At 36.0% G+C, this 16768-nt stretch overlaps 1 protein-coding gene across 2 annotated transcripts; it reads right to left on the bottom strand.

The window, feature by feature from the left end:
• Positions 1 to 346: 346 nt before the first annotated feature.
• LOC149535591 (uncharacterized) lies at positions 347 to 2965 on the bottom strand. 2 transcript variants are annotated; one of them, XR_016357148.1, is made up of 3 exons: positions 1444 to 1808; positions 933 to 1320; positions 347 to 805 (listed from the first exon to the last, which is right to left on the bottom strand). XR_016357148.1 is itself a non-coding variant. In XM_089805013.1 (3 exons), exons 1-3 carry the CDS (start codon positions 1930 to 1932, stop codon positions 1240 to 1242), a joined length of 432 nt encoding a protein of 143 aa, XP_089661139.1. In that variant the 5' UTR covers positions 1933 to 2965; the 3' UTR covers positions 347 to 1239. The 2 variants fall into 2 exon arrangements, 1 of the variants encoding a protein (XP_089661139.1); XM_089805013.1 differs by adding an exon at positions 1864 to 2965 and having other exon boundaries at positions 347 to 1320; positions 1444 to 1725.
• Positions 2966 to 16768: the final 13803 nt, after the last annotated feature.

A 16768-nucleotide genomic window follows, 5' to 3' on the forward strand; every position in this document is an offset into this window, starting at 1 on the left:
GTTCGGTTCGTGGGTTCGAGCAATTTTTTTTTCCCCATTTGGGTTCGTGTGTGGGTTCGTCAGTGTATATATATATATATGCAAAAAAAATAAAAACTCACATAGTTGTAAAAGTAAAACTAAGTCATTCCATAGTATGAATATATCAATGTTACTTGATTATTGATCAGTGCCAAATGTCAAAGATAAACATTAAATACTCACTCATTAATCTATGCTAATGTTGTAAATAAAATCATACATTGAATTACTGAAATGCAAAATGGAATTTCAAAACATAGACTACTTCATCAGATTGATAGATAATAAATTATGACTTAATAAAGTTTGAAACTGTGAAACATAGTGATAAATCATAAATGATTCAATAAGTCAATGACAAATGTTTAAACATAGTTTATCAAAGATGCAAATGCCCTTCAAGGGTCAAATGGGTCATCAAAATATGAGAGATCAATGGCTTCATCCTCATCTATATCATTGACATTTTCCACATCATTGGAATCCAAACCGGTTCCACTAGCCCCAAATGCACCCACATCCTCCTCCTTGTCCTCCTCAACATCTAGCAAGGCAATTCTAGATATATCTTGGACAGTCATATCCAAGTTAGAAGTCTCAGGTAGTACATCCCACAAATTCTTTGGTCCCTTCTTATATCCTGGATCCTTGCATGATAAGAGGCGCCAGTTGTTGTGAATAAATACCAAGTCCTCTGCTTTCTTCGAACCCAACCAGTTACGCTTCACTGAGTGGATAAAGGAGTATGTACTCCAATTCCACTCAACAGCAAAAGAGCTCGCAACTTAGAGAGACAACCAACAAATTTTAAAAGATTAGCTAAGTAATTTTACAATACAATAGGAATTTAAGAGTGCTAATTCAACAAGCTAAGTGGCCATAAGAAAAGGAAAAAAAACTTCAATACATACTTGTGACAAGATATTAATGGCAAGAGGTTGGAGGTACATGTAACTTTCCCCATGTAAATACCACCATCCAATCTACTTTGATCATTGATTGCATCAGGCTCTGTATTTTTGCTTCAGACGAAATCAACAAACTCTCTCCTAACATTTGATGCCACATCAGGATCACTAAAGAGCATGTTAAGTGCCCTCTTATACCCAGCAGCAACTTTAAGATCTCTATATGGTGCCACTCTACCAAGAATAGAAAGTATCTCACTGCTATAATATCTAGGAGAAAGTGCATATGTCAGGAGGTGTAAAGGTGTAGTCATCTTGTTCCAACGATGTAGAACAATTTTCTCCACCTTAGTGTACAAGGTATCAGGATCCTGTTCTCTCCCCTGAATGACTTGGGATGTCAAATGATGTACATGTAAGTTATCTTGATGTAGTGTTAATAACTTAATTAAAATCAAAAATCAAAATCTTTCAATAAACAAGGATAAAGTATTGTATAAAAATTTTAACTTACTGATTTCATTCTTTCTAGCATAGAGTCCATGGCATCATATATGTTCCCCATGTCGGCATACCGAAGCATAGACATGATGGGCTCGATGAGTTCTAATGCATATTCCAGCGTATTCCAAAAATTATCACTCAAGATCAAATCCTTTACAGTTTTGGCCTTTTTTGTATCAGCTTGCTTCCATCCACCCCATTTGTTGCTAATAACCATTTGACCCAATGCCTCTTTCACCCTGACAAGTCGTCTAAAGACGATTGTGTGTGAAGCAAACCTTGTTTCAGCAACCTATTACCATGTTAATTCAAATTGTAAGTTAATATGATAAGTTGATAACACAAAAATTTAAGAATATGTATTAAATTTTGTAAAGTATGACAGAAAAATTAAAATGATAAATGAAGCTAAATAAAGTTTAAAATTTACCTTCAATAATTCCAAGCGGAAGAAAGTTCTGAAAATTGCTTGTGACATATGGTGGTTTGTCACAAACATTTGGATCTGCTCACCCACCTCCTACACATTTTTCATCCATTCAATTTGGCTGCCCATTGTTTTCATCACCAAATTCAAGGTGTGGACAGTGCATGGTGTCCAAAAAATATGCTCATATCGTGCTTCTACCAAAGCACCTGCAGCCTTACAAACTTTAGCATTATCTGTTATTACTTGGACAACATTGTCAACTCCCACAGACTCTATGGATTCAATGAGAAGTTGGGCAATAAAATTTGCATCCTTTACTTGCCCTTCACAATCAACTGCCTTCAAAAACATTGCCCCCTTGGGGCAAACAGCAACCACATTTATTAATTGACGGTTTTTGCAATCTTTTTATCCATCAGAGACAATGCTCACCCCCGTTTGGATCCAAGAATCTCTTATTGATTTGAGGAGGTTTTCTACATTCTTTCTCTCCTTATGCAATATGGTGGTTCTCAACTTTTCATATCCAGGGGATTGGTAACCATGAGGTGCATCATTTATTGCTTTCACCATCTCTCTCCAATAAGGGGATCTCACTAGATTGAATGAAACACCATTTGTAATAAGGCAACGCGCAACCTTTATGTCAGCAATTTCTCTCTTGTCATTTTCAAATGCCATATCTAATGGACCTCTCTTGTAAGATGTGTGTGTTTCTATTTCATCTTCATCCATAGATGGGGTAGGTAGGAAGGGATGTGGTTTACTAATTGTTTGAGAAGGTGGTGTTGGTGGTATTTGCTTTGACTTATCTTTTTTTGCCTTTGACACTAACCTATTAGCCTCTTCTTAATCTTTTAACATGCCTACTATTTGAGGAGCCGGCAATCCTTTTTTACCTCCCTCTAGGGGCCCCTCACACATGGAAATCCCTTGACCTGGTGGACCTATCAAATGATGTTTAACCCGAAAATAGGAGTTTCTATATTGGTTTTGGCAAAAATTGCATTTCCATATATACCCTCCCCCACCAGCACATTGCTCAATTCTTGTTGTATACTTCCACAAAGGAGAGCCTTTATCAATTTTAAATCTTTGGGATCCCACCCTACCCACTGAACCCTAACTACTCATTCTTGGATTCTTGCAATCTATAAAAACAAATTTAAAAAAATATTTCAAAACTTATACAAAACCTGATAAAAATTTAGAACAATAAATTTAAAAAATTTAAAAAACTAAAAACAAACTATGAAAGAAGCAAAAGGAATGATCAAATGCATACTTGGAACACTCAGCACTGATTATTTGAAGGATTTGAGACTCCACAAACAATCTCTACAACCTTCTCTTCGAACTTGCAAAATGGTCACACCAAAATGAGAGAGCAAAATGACAAAGCAAATGAGAGATTAGATGAATGAAATGCATCTAATAGGCCTTACTTTAAGGTTTGGCAAAAAAAAAAATGAAAAACACATAATTTTAATGCTTTTTTGGGCCACTTTTTGGCCCCACCTGCCGCGGGTCCGCTCGGATTCACCCGGGTCCGCGACGGGTCCAGGCAGGGTCCGCATTTTGGCCTGCGGGTCCTCCTGGGTCTATGGACCCGCACGCCAAAATGCAGACCCTACCCGGACTCGTCGCAGACCCGAGCTCGAATCCAGACCCAGACCCAAGCTCAAGGGTGCAAATCCGACAACATAGCCTTTTTATCATAAGATTCATCGACAACTATTTGCTACAAACTTTTTATATCGGCATCAATTTGTTCATTTGGTCCTTCCAATGGACAAGTCTTCTCTTCATTGGCAACCAAGTTCTATATTCCATCTTCACAAGCTTCTGTAATCTCAATGGATTGTTTCTCCAAATCACTATTTTCTTTTTCCATATTTTTCTTCAACTTCTCTTTTAGTCTCTCTAAATTTTCTTCCCCTTTTTTAAGTTCACTCATTAGGAATCTCATTTTCTCTAAATATCTCTTGATTCATTCTAGCTTCCTCTTCTGTTTTCTTTTTTTTCTCTTCCTCTCTTCTCTTATTTTTGAAAATCACAATATGAAACCCATGCATCTAAAAATATCCTCTTCTCATGAGATAAATCTCCTCTTGTGACCATTTTATCCTATCTAGATTCTCTCCACTCAACCTAGTCTTGTGGCCACTCTACAATTTCTTGTCACAACAAACACAAACTCACAATTCACCTTTGTCTGGACCTTTTGCTAAGCTCTAATACCAAAAATGATGCAGAGATAAACTCAACGGAAGCAAAAAACAAAAAAAACCAGCACCAGAAAGAGATAGATAACAATATTCTTCTAATTGATTCATCAAATGAACAATATACACACTTGCTCTCCTAAAGATTTCTTCTCCTCATAACTTCGTATCCAGAAACTTGACTAAACCTAAACCTAAAAACTCTATTACAAAATAGGAAAACTGACCCAAAGAGACTTCCCACCAAAACAGCTGACAAAATATTCTAGATCAATATAGAATAGGGAAGAATGACCCCACAATGGTCTGAACAAATCCTAAGAAAAGATCTTATCCTAAACAATTTATGTTGCTTGGTAACTTTTGCAACTCAGTATAGTTTGAAATATGACAACATGTACAATCTTTATATGGGTGCCCCTGCACCACCTCGATGGACACCACTAATTGAAGGATGTGGATTTAATTTGTGGTTCATGGAAGGGGCTGAAATCCCCTGACCAGAATGCTCCAAGAAGTTGAAGCGGTCAATTTTACACTTGATATTACTCTATGGTGCATTTGAAAGGATTCCAAATATTTAGGTCCTAAATAGAGACCAAGGTGATTTTAACATGGTGGAGAGGCCATAGCATAAATCTGTAGGCTGTAAATTTGAATGCAAAGGAGGAGAAAATTCTTCTGGTAGAAGTGCAGTTTACATATAAGTTGGCTAACCCACTGATAGGAGGAAAGTCTGATCATAAAGGTATCTAGTCCTCTTGGTGCAATTTTCAACAAAGCAATAAAAGGAATTACAGTAGACTGGATGGATTCTTTGCAAACAGTGAGTTCTTTATTTTCAAGTAGGGAAGTGGCAGTGGATGGATCAGGGTACCTTACTCTCTCTTAGATCATCATCCCATCTTTGCAAACATTTCCTACTCTGATCAAGCCCCGGGTCCTGGAGGGCTAAAAGAGGCCTTTTCACTTGATACCTCCCTTCTAAATGATGAAGATGTGTGTTCTGCTGTCAATATTATCACACAATTTTATTTGAAGGTGATTGACCATTGGTCTGCTTTTGAGTTGGAAGAGTTCAGATTGTGGGTCTGCCTTTGCCATGTGCTATTGCATTCTCTTCTCCGCAGAAGATACAGGTCATAATGGAGGCATTCAGAAACAAGATTAGAGGCATTATCCCCGATAATGTCAGGGAAGATGATTGCAGGATGATTGCAGAAATGTCGTGAAGACACAAATAAGGCAATTGCTGATTTGGCCAATGACAAGGCTCCTAGATTGGTGAAGATCTTAACCAAGTGTATCAAGAAGCCTTTGAAAAGAAGTCTCTAGGCTCTGAGATAAATAGTGGACTCTAAAACTTATTCCAACAAGAGGTGATAAAGCCTTAATAATGAACTGAACACCAGTCACTTTATGAAATGTATCCTATTGGCAAAAGTTATAGCTAAGAAACTGGGAGATATTTTACCAAAGACTGTAAGTCCTACTCAGATTAGTTTGGAAGGGAGGCTACGAATTGTGCAAACGAGAGTAAGCTAAGTTATGATGGAGTGGCTTGGATTCGCTAAAGACAGTTATATCTATGGTCGTGAATGATGCTAAGGCTATGTCTGAGGTCAATAGTGTTACGTCTGATCCTTTTGCCCTTTCTGGGTCAAAAAGGCAAGGACGTCCTTTTGCCCCTATTTATATGTGATTGTTGTTGATGCTATATATTACACACCAAGGGATGAAGTGATCTCGCCTAAAGTTGAAGGGATCATATTCCCAAATGAACAGATTACTAATATCCTATTTGTGGATGACACCTCTCTATTAAAATTAGTTTGGAAGAAGAAAAATTTGCAGCCTTGATTACCAACTTGGCCATTTTCTGCAAGGCTTAAAAATTAAAGTATCCATTGCCAAATCTATAGTGCTTGATTGGGATGATTCTCCTAGTTGATTGAACAGATCTTCTCTTGGATGGGGGTGACCAATATATGTGGTTGGGTACTTTGAGCATCCCTCTTATGTGGCGTCTTCTTCTGCTCAGATTACCTCTGCGAAGCACGGGACTTGTTTGGGATAAATAAGAATGTTATGGATGTTGAACTTTGGAAGTTGACAAATATTTTCAAGGGTAACAGCCGACACCTTAGTGAATATCTACAGAAGTTACAGTTTTCATGAAACTAAGCAGGAGGAAATTGCAGGACCTTGTGAAGGATGGAATTGCAGATATCTTTCCAGGGGAAGTTGCTCATAGCTATACCTGGACCAGACACACTGAAGAGGGTTTGAGGATACTCTACACAACCTCACAGCAGAAATGAGGGACCAAAATGAAAAAGAGAGACAGAATGTGGATCACGTTATCCCACAGTCTGATGTTCCACTTGCTACTGTACCTTTGGATGTTGACGAGGTTCCTGGAGCAGAATATCTGAATCATCGTTATGAACAGTTCATCTTGGTAACAAGGTCATGCTTTGGCAAGATGAGGCTACACGATAGGTTGCCTAGGTGCACAGATATCCAGTCTGATCATACTGTGATTTCCTAGTTATAGTTTTTTATAACCTGAAATGTATAGCTCGTATATGTCGTAAATTTTTGTATTGTGATTGTAGATCCTCGTATAGTAGTGGTATTGTAATTTTTTGGCAAAATCTCTCATGTATTTTTGATAACGCAGAGTCTGGTAATCTGCCTACGATAAAGTAAGATGATCAGAACTAGCAACTGTATCAGGGTTCCTTGATATTCAATTAAAAAAAAGTTAAACTCTAAAACCCTCGCAATAATTTATCGGTAACAGTAAATTTGCAGAACCGCTTCAAAAAACTATTAACATAATTGTCAAAATCAAGTTGTTGGCTTCCCCTGGTTTGAATTATTTCCCAAATTAACTCAATAAAACTATTCGCACATTGATAAGATTATACTCTTCGAACCATCGCCGAAATACACACTTCAAAGAGCTAAACGTTTCAGGAAGATCCATTACGGTAAGAAATTAGAAATCCTTAGTGTTTTAATCATCAACTATCGAATAAAGACCAATCATCTGATGTTTATCTTTTTTCTGGAAATGACGAATACGAAGCTCTTACGAGTTGTACAAAACCCTAACCCTTGTCATTCTACTATAGACTAGATCAAATAGATGAAAAACGGGAACAATATGCAAATACAAAACAAGAATCACATTAACTAAAAGCAAAATATATCAATCAATAAGACACCAAAACCCTAATATTCCAAGAAATCATCATCAAAGAAAAGCCTCTGATAGTGAGACTTAAAATGTAGATCTTTGTCACCACACGGTCAAATGTGGCACTGCTATGCGCTCTAAGTAATGAAACTAGAGCAAGCAAGGGATCGATTATAATATGGGCAACAGGGAAAAAGAGGAAACCAATGAATTTGATTGCCTCGGCAACGTTGCCATTGCATTAACACCGTTCAGCTTTCAGATCCACTACTCTGAAACCACACAAATGCCACCATCCGCGAAGACAAGATATGGAAGACTTTACAGAAATCATCGATTGACCACACCTCTAATATTAGAATGTCGCAATTTATCCTTGAACAACCCAATTTAATCATTCAATTAGGGTTTCGTGACCCGGCTTTAGGGTTCGAAAGATCTATCGCGGACCAAGCAAATTATTCGGGGTAATCGCTCGGCTTTTTGGTTGGGGAAACATTTTTCGTTTTGGTGGAGTTGGGTTATTGTTTTAAAAATAATTACGTTATACGAAAATTAGTGTATTTGTCCTCTTATTTATAGTGTCATAAATGAACTTAGTATAGATATCTTAAATAAATCTATCTAAAGAAATGCTGATAGATATCCACTATAAAATAATAATAATTTAATTTACTACATCTAAAATTATTTGTATTTTTTTTTCTCCATTTATTTAGTTTTTTACTAACTTAAGCTTTCTATTTTAATTTCTAAAAAAAAAAAAATTTATATTTCCAAATATTATAATTTAAACAAATATTTTATGTGGTATTTATTAAATTGTTTTTAAAAGTATATTCTATTTATAATAATCTAATTTGAACTTTTGACATGTAGATGGTTATCAAATTTAACCTAGAAGAATAAAAATTAACATTAACACGCTCACACCATCCCACTCGACCCATTTTGCCATTGTAGAATGATTATTGGCATTAACTAGTGATTGGAACATGTGTAAGGATACAACCCATAGTTGCATGAGGTCATTGATGTTCATGTTCATAGATCTCTAATTTCTAATTAGAAAGTATTTATGACTTTCATAGCATCTATAATATGAGTCGTCTCCATATCGATATTGAAATGTCCTTTCCTCTGATTTTGTATGATATTTCAAACCTCTAATCAGATCTTTAAGATCAAACAACCAATCTTTCAAAGATCCACCAATTTTTCAATAAACCCCAAATCGGGTATGTCGAAAATAGTGCCAAAAACTTCACAACTTCACATATTATTAGTAAATCTGAAAGTAGAATTTTTTATAGAAATTTCAGCAGCATAACAGCCTACAAAATGACATTTTCAGATCTGTATAACATTTACACAACAGCTCCCAAACGGAGGATAAAAACAATGCTCATTGGGCTCCTCAAAACAACATAGAATAGCTCGAAAACACCACAAAAACACTAATAATCAATCACAGAAGTATAATCACGACCAAATGCATATATTCAGCTCTATTTTAACATCTAAAAGTCTGAAATACAGCAGCAACCCAAACTGATATGAAATACTCAACCGGAAACACCAAACTCTTACAAAAAACACACCTGAAAAATCACAAATCTGCACTGTTCAGCACAAAGGCAAACTCTGCATGAGCATGCACATGGAATAGCTTCAAACTCCTGTCCTTAGCCTTCCTAAAAACCTGCAAACTCTCGTTCTTGGGTCTCCTTCTCCACAGGTTTGGCAGCCTCTGAAGAATAACAAAGAAATGAGCAAAAATCAAGTTCTAGAATGAGCCCAAAATGCCTCCAAACTCTTTAAAAGAGGGCATAACCCTAACTCATGTCCAAGAGAGGTTAATCAAACATATTTTAATAATAATGTTTATTTATTAGTCCATTAGCTTCCAAAGATTATCCCCTTTTTTCGAAACTTCACCTTTTTGGGCCTGCCTGCTTTAGAAAATATTATTATTTTTAATTATTTGAAAAGGGGACATGACAAGTCCTCCCCTTCCAAATATTGCTTGTCCTCAAGCAATGGCTGAACAATAAACCAATCAATCCACCTAGATCCCAAATGTAGTCATGAACTATACTATTGTCAATTAACACAAGCTCCTGCAATATCCTCTGCAATATAACCAAGAGGAATCCATAATCAAACTGACAATTACTGCTCAAAAAAACTCCAAAGTCACAACTTCCACAGTCAGAAACCCACGAGACACAAACTCTTAGAACATCAAAACCCAAGTAAAGTGGACAAATCAAACTACCAACATAGTAAATACCATCAACGCATCCCACTGGCCTATACGGAATGTACAATCCAACTTTGCAACAATGGTGAATGCTCCCAAATGAAACTATACCAAGTATGGAGAATCCACACACTGTACAACTCCTACAGTCAACACAACTCTGCAAATCACCGGCCACTGTCTCATAACCATAACTCCCATGCACCCCTAATGGTGAAAAGCCATCACAAGATCAACAGTAAGAAATGGAACCCAAACCAAATTTGCCTGCCATCAACTCCTCAACACAAGGATCAAATGCTAACTGATGTACATACCCTGCAATATAATGTTGATAAAAAAAACCAACCTCAGTCAACAGCTCACCATGAACAAGTGATACAACCCACTATGACTGATCACCAACTAAGTCAGGAGATGTCATAGCCAAAGGAGTAGAATCAATAACAACACCCACTGAAGCATCACTCCAAAACTCCTGCTCTAAGTCATGTATTATCAAGCTGTCAACTGCAGGACCTATCGCCATGTCGTGCCCATCACAACTCTCATCTCGAGGCATCAAACTATCCCATAACTGATGATAAGCACTAGGAACCAAAGTACATCTTTGTATCATCATCTCATCAACATGTTCATCAAAGGTGAATTGATGAGCATACCTTACAATGTAATGTCGATAGAATGCGCCAATCTCAGTCAGTGGCTCAGACTACAACCCAGATGTAACTAACTGCAATTGATCACTAACCAAGTTGGAACTGACTACTACCTCTAAAGACATCACCAAGGGAGTAGTATTACTAGCAGGAACCATGCCAACTATTGGCTCACCAACATCACACATGGTCTTTGATACATCATCTCTAGTCTTCGTGCCAATAGTACTAGAGGTCACCACCATGTCAAGCATACCACAACAATCTGTTGCAGCACCCAACTCAACTGAACCTGACTCTAGTGGGGACAAACCCAATATGCCAATGTTAGTATCAAGGATGGATACATCCCCATCTCCACTATCTTTGACAATCTCGACCATGGACATCCTTGGATCACCAGACACCATAGCTTGTGACTGTATAGAATCTGGTAAAGACTGTAGTTGCTCTAACTCCATGGTCACCTTAGCCAAATGAAACTATGACTCCTTGAAAGCCAACTGTGTACTCTCAAGAATCTCATAAGTCACCTCAAGCTGCTGAGTAAGCTCACTCACTTCATCTTCCTTGGCCAACAATGCATCGTATGTTGTACTGCCCCACTCCATAAGATAATCTCTATCTGCTACCAACTGCATATAATCCTGTCTCAGAATCTGGATAGCCTCCCATAAAGAGTGGAACTCTGTCAAGGAAAGATAACTGCCTCCCTGCTCATCACTAGTAGGAGAACCCCATCCATAAACTGCTAACAACTAACGAGCATCATCAAAATGCTGGCAAGCAATAGCAATGTCTCGCTCACTAACTCTCAATTGATTAGACACATGATGGCACTGGCTAGACTGTCTCCTACAAACCTCCTTTGATGCACTGTCTAAAGGAGTATCCTCAAAGTTACTAGTCTCTAGAGTATTACCATCCATATCCTGTGAATCAACTCCAAAGCTCATATCAACATATGGAGTATCAAAAATTGTAGCACTGATGTCTAACTCCTCTGTACCAAAAGAAACTGCCAAGGAAACTAAGTCTTCAAAACTACCCACTGCATCCTCCTGGATGTCATCAATGCCAATATGATCTTGGGACTCATATGTACACACTGCCAAATATGAAAGATCATCAACACATTCCAGCAAGTATGGTCGACTGGATATATGAACAAAGGCCAACACCGGTGTATAAAAACTAATACTAGCATCGAACAAGCTGCTGGCACAAGAAAAGACAACACCGTGCAATCTGCTAATCAAATCCATGATAGCACCCAAACAAGCACTGCTACCATAAAGTGTTAAAGATCTCCAGTCAACTGAATCCCAAATGCCAATATAACAATCTCGAGTCCATATTTGTAAACTAGAATCAGCCGGTAACTCAAGAAAACTCCTCACTTGAGTAATATGACCAATACCAACTAACTCCACATACCTGTCATGATGAGATAATGAAGTCACAATACTGTCTTTGTCCACTTTCAGTCGGCTGGACAAATGTGAAGTACTACCAGCCTCAACCTCATGCGTTGAAGCATCTAACTGTGCCTGGTACTCTTTCTCAACAAAGTCATGAATGCTCAATGTCTGCTCATCTCTACTAGGTATCTCACCATCATGCACAACAACATCCTCATAATCATCATCTGAACCCACTATGCTGTAGTCACTACCTGTTGTAACTATACCATCCTGAATACCTGTGACATCACTCTTTGACGAACTGTATACAATTGTCTCAATTTGAGTATCAAGTTGACCATTACTATCAATTTGCGTAATATCCTTTCTCACTACCTCTTGTGGCAAAGTAGAATCTGAGACCTCATCCTGGCTATAAGCTAGTTTCTCAAACTCCTCATGCAAGTTCTTGGTAATTGTGTCATCTACCTTGCAAGAAAATATGCCAAATAGAAATCCAGTCAACTTATCCACCTTAGCTGGGTCAGACAACATGTCATTCATTATACGGTGGTGCTCAACCAACTATTAAGACATGTCATGGCTTATTTTACTAAGTTTATCTCGAATGTCTAAATAACCATTCTTTCTACTGTTCAGACTCTGGATATCAATTGTCCAAGATCGTGTCCTCTGAGACTCTGTACTATACCTGTCCATTCTGGATAAAGTAGAGTGTAACCCCAATAGGTTATAACTTCTTCAAACACCAAGAACTAACATGTAATTGATTAGAAGTAGCATGCAACTATAGATTTTGACATGCAGCTGATTAGAAGCAACATGCAACCACCAAATTCACCAAGAAGTAACATGCAAATGATTAGAAGTAGCATGCAACCATAGATTTTGACATGCAACTGATTAGAAGCAACATGTAACCACCAAATTCACCAAGAACTAACATGCAAATGATTAGAAGTAGCATGCAACCATAAATTTTGACATGCAAGATTTGGGTAGTTGTCAAAACTGACATGCAAACTTCTATAAACTCTCAAGCTGGCAAGATCATAGCTCTGATACCATTGAAATGTCCCTTCCTCTGATTTTGTATGATATTTCAAGCCTCTAATCAGATCTTTAAGATCAAACAACCAATCTTTCAAAGATCCACCAATTTCTCAATAAACCCCAAATCGGGTATGTCGAAAATAGTGCCAAAAACTTCACAGCTTCACATATTATTAGTAAATCTGAAAGTAGAAATTTTTATAGAAATTTCAGCAGCATAACAGCCTACAAAATGACATTTTCAGATCTGTATAACATTTACACAACAGCTCCCAAACGGAGGATAAAAACAATGCTCATTGGGCTCCTCAAAACAACATAGAATAGCTCGAAAACACCACAAAAACACTAATAATCAATCACAGAAGTATAATCACAACCAAATACATATATTCAACTCTATTTTAACATCTAAAAGTCTGAAATACAGCAACAATCCAAACTGATATGAAATACTCAACCAGAAACACCAAACTCTTATAAAAAACACACCCGAAAAATCACAAATCTGCACTGTTCAGCACAAAGGCAAACTCTACATGAGCATGCACATGGAATGGCTTCAAACTCCCATCCTTAGCCTTCTTAGAAACCTGCAAACTCCCGTTCTTGGGTCTCCTTCTCCACAGGTTTGGCAACCTCTGAAGAATAACAAAGAAATGAGCAAAAATCAAGTTCTGGAATGAGCCCAAAATGCCTCCAAACTCCTTAAAAGAGGGCATAACCCTAACTCACGTCCAAGAGGGGTTAATAAAACATATTTTAATAATAATTTTCATTTATTAGTCCATTAGCTTCCAAAGATTATCCCCTTTTTTCGAAACTTCACCTTTTTGGGCCTGCCTGCCTTAGAAAAGATTATTATTTTTAATTATTTGAAAAGGGGACATGATAGATATAAATAGAGTTGGGGTAAAAAATAAGCACTATGAAACCTATTCCTCCAAACATTATGCCCATAAGATTGATCTTTCGAGAAGGGTAAACAATTTGCATAATTGCTTCTATTTCAAAAGCTTTGTCCCTGCTTTAAAAATTCTTGAAGAGTGTGCTTAAAACCCTAGGGCCCATTTGGTTGTTGGAATATTATTTGATAATTAGTATTCTGAATTCTGAATTTGGGATTCCAAAAGTTGAAATTGAAATTACGGTTTGGGAATTTGATTTGGAATGTTTGGTTCAGAAAGAATTCATAATCAAAATACGCATTTCTTCCATTTGGTTGCACATTGCCAATCGCTAGCACTAATATTGTCATTCCAGAAATGAAATATGATATTAAGCTCAATTTTCTAAACTCTTTTGTGAGATGAAAACCCTTACAATTCTGAAGTAGATGGACGTTTTTGTTAGGGTTCTTGACACAAATCCATTGACTCCCTAAGAAACTTTCATTGTTAAAGTTGCTTCCTAGCGAATTTGGAATAGGGCCAGAGAAATGGTTGTTAGAGAAGTCAAAATACCCTAGATTCAATATACCCAAGCTCTTTGGAATTAATCCATAGAGATTGTTATTTAAAAGATTTAGATAATCTATACAATTTGAAGCTAAAATGAAATACTTTTGGCACAGAAAATTATGGACAGGTAGAGAGGATGATTAAACGTTGCATAAATGTCAAAAAAATCTCTAGTGAAAAGAGCAGCAAAACAATAATTAGAGAGATTATAGGGATGATAAAAAGACATTTTAGCTAGAAAAAGTGATATATACATATACATATATATATATATATATATATATATATATATATATATATATATATATATATACATATACATATACATATACATATACATATATATATATATGGACAAAATTATTTGATTATATTATATATTAATTATATTCCAACTGAAATACAAAGAGGATCTAGGGTTAGCACTATGGACTTTCAATTTGACAAATAAAGAAAGAAAAGATTGGAAATCAGTGACAAAGAAGGTCAGTAACAAAAGACAACACTGGGAGAGAAGATTTGACAAAATGGGTGAGCGAATCTGACACACGCACACACACACATATATATATATGGACAAAATTATTTGATTATATTATATATTAATTATATTCCAACTGAAATACAAAGAGGATCTAGGGTTAGCACTATGGACTTTCAATTTGACAAATAAAGAAAGAAAAGATTGGAAACCAGCGACAAAGAAGGTCGGTAACAAAAGACAACACTGGGAGAGAAGATTTGACAAAATGGGTAAGCGGATCTAACACATATGGAGCAAAAATATGAAAAGGGTGAAGATTTATAAGATAAATTCATGTTTTAATCCAAGTTAAGGTCTCCAAATATTGTTTAGATTGACTGGTACTCAAATATTTAAGCCTTGGTGGAAAACCCAAAGTTGTCTTCTCAATTGCTAATTACTATTATCAATTGCTAATTACTACAGATCTTTTTTAAAAAAATCATACTAAAAGACCAAACCAAATCATGTAAGCCTCTTCAATTCATTATATTTATAATGTCATTCTATGTGTAAAAATTAAAATAACACTTCTATATAAGCAAAAGGAAAAATCTACAATGCAACATATAATAATAATAATAATTTCAACAAATAATAATAATTAATCCAGGCTTCGGCCATTTACCAATCAAAACAAAAAGAAAAAATAACACTTCTATATAAGATAATTAAAATCTAAATATAAAATAGAATAATACATTATCATTAGATTAATCAAATTTATAATTTTATAATTTTCAAATTATCTAAAAATAAGATAAAGAAAATTTAATATATCATTTTGTTTATCTCAAATTTATAATTGTCTAATTTTCATATTATCTCAACATATTATAGAAAAATAGTATTAGTTAAAATATTTGTATGGGTTAATTTTTTATTCTAGTTCATCTTTGTAATTTTTATGTTGGTGGTTGAAACTGAAAAATTAAACAAAATGTGTCAAATATCTATTTGATAAATTATGTTAAATTTTATATTCTTAGTTAAAATAATTACCCTTATTTTTATTTAATGATTTTGTATTAGATAAGCCAATTAAATAATCCAAGAAAGTAAAATTTCATTTATAGTAGTTCAACAAACAACAAACTTGATATTATTTGGGCTAAGCCGATAATGCTTCATGCATCTATTTTATACCACCTACAAACATAAAATTAAGCTCATCCAGTTGTATTTTAAGCCTTTTCTAATTTATAAGTCTTCAAAACGTGCTGAGTAAGGCTGCAACTGACAACAGACGTGAGTAATGTGTTTGACGTTTGATCAAAATCTGATAAAAAGATTTTGATCTATTTTTTGATATCATAATTCCTAATTTCCTCTTCATTCCTTCGCCCGACAAGATGAAAGTTTTGGTAAAGATTTTGTCACATTAAAACATGCGGTGATAGCCAGAAATATGTCATATGGAAAGGGGCTTAATTTAATGTAAGATATTTTTTCAAAAAATTGAATTTTGTCCTTGCCTTTTTTCATGAGAAACCATCAGCATTAAAATATATGGTAAATTTACTAATTTCTATTAATAAAAAGATTTAATTCTTTGTTCTAATTGGTTAAAGTAATAAAATAATATAATTAATAGGGGAACTAAATGAATTAATACAATAGTATCCTGACTTTGGCAGAAACTAAGAGAAACAATGGATCTCCTAGATGTAATTCAATTTAGACTACCCACCTATGAAAAGGGAGGGTGGTGGTGTGGATACAGGGATCCATACCATCATCGACAATGGTGAGATAGGATGTAGAATTGCCCCCACTCTCAATAGGAGTAATAGCGGTGTTGACAAGTTGGATGAATTTGTTGTAGCAGAGAACCTAAGGAGGGGGCAACCCCTAGTGTGCACGGTAGAGGGATAAGGTTTGAAGTCGTGGGTCACTCCATGGTCTCGAGTTCAAGTCCGCCTCCGATTTTTTGGTGAGTGGCTTGTGTGTTGTTGCTCTCACCCATGGGGGACTAGTCTCATCCTAAGCTCGCATCGGCCACTGGTCATTGTTGGACTTAGGTCACGATAAAACGGAAAAAAAAAAACAACAACAAAGGATCTAAGGGGTAAGAAGAAAAGAGGTAGACCCAT

Source organism: Cupressus sempervirens, chromosome 10, assembly GCF_028749045.1.
Source record: "Cupressus sempervirens isolate cs-2001-9-10 chromosome 10, ASM2874904v1, whole genome shotgun sequence".
In the NCBI taxonomy this organism is placed as follows: Eukaryota; Viridiplantae; Streptophyta; class Pinopsida; order Cupressales; family Cupressaceae; genus Cupressus; species Cupressus sempervirens.

Coding starts and splice junctions, on each gene's coding strand:
- LOC149535591 (XM_089805013.1), bottom strand. CDS start 1,932: ATGTTTGTGACAAACCACCATATGTCACAAGCAATTTTCAGAACTTTC. Junction 1,726..1,863: donor TCCGCTTGGAATTATTGAAG/GTAAATTTTAAA, acceptor ACATGGTAATAG/GTTGCTGAAACAAGGTTTGC. Junction 1,321..1,443: donor TGCTAGAAAGAATGAAATCA/GTAAGTTAAAAT, acceptor TGACATCCCAAG/TCATTCAGGGGAGAGAACAG.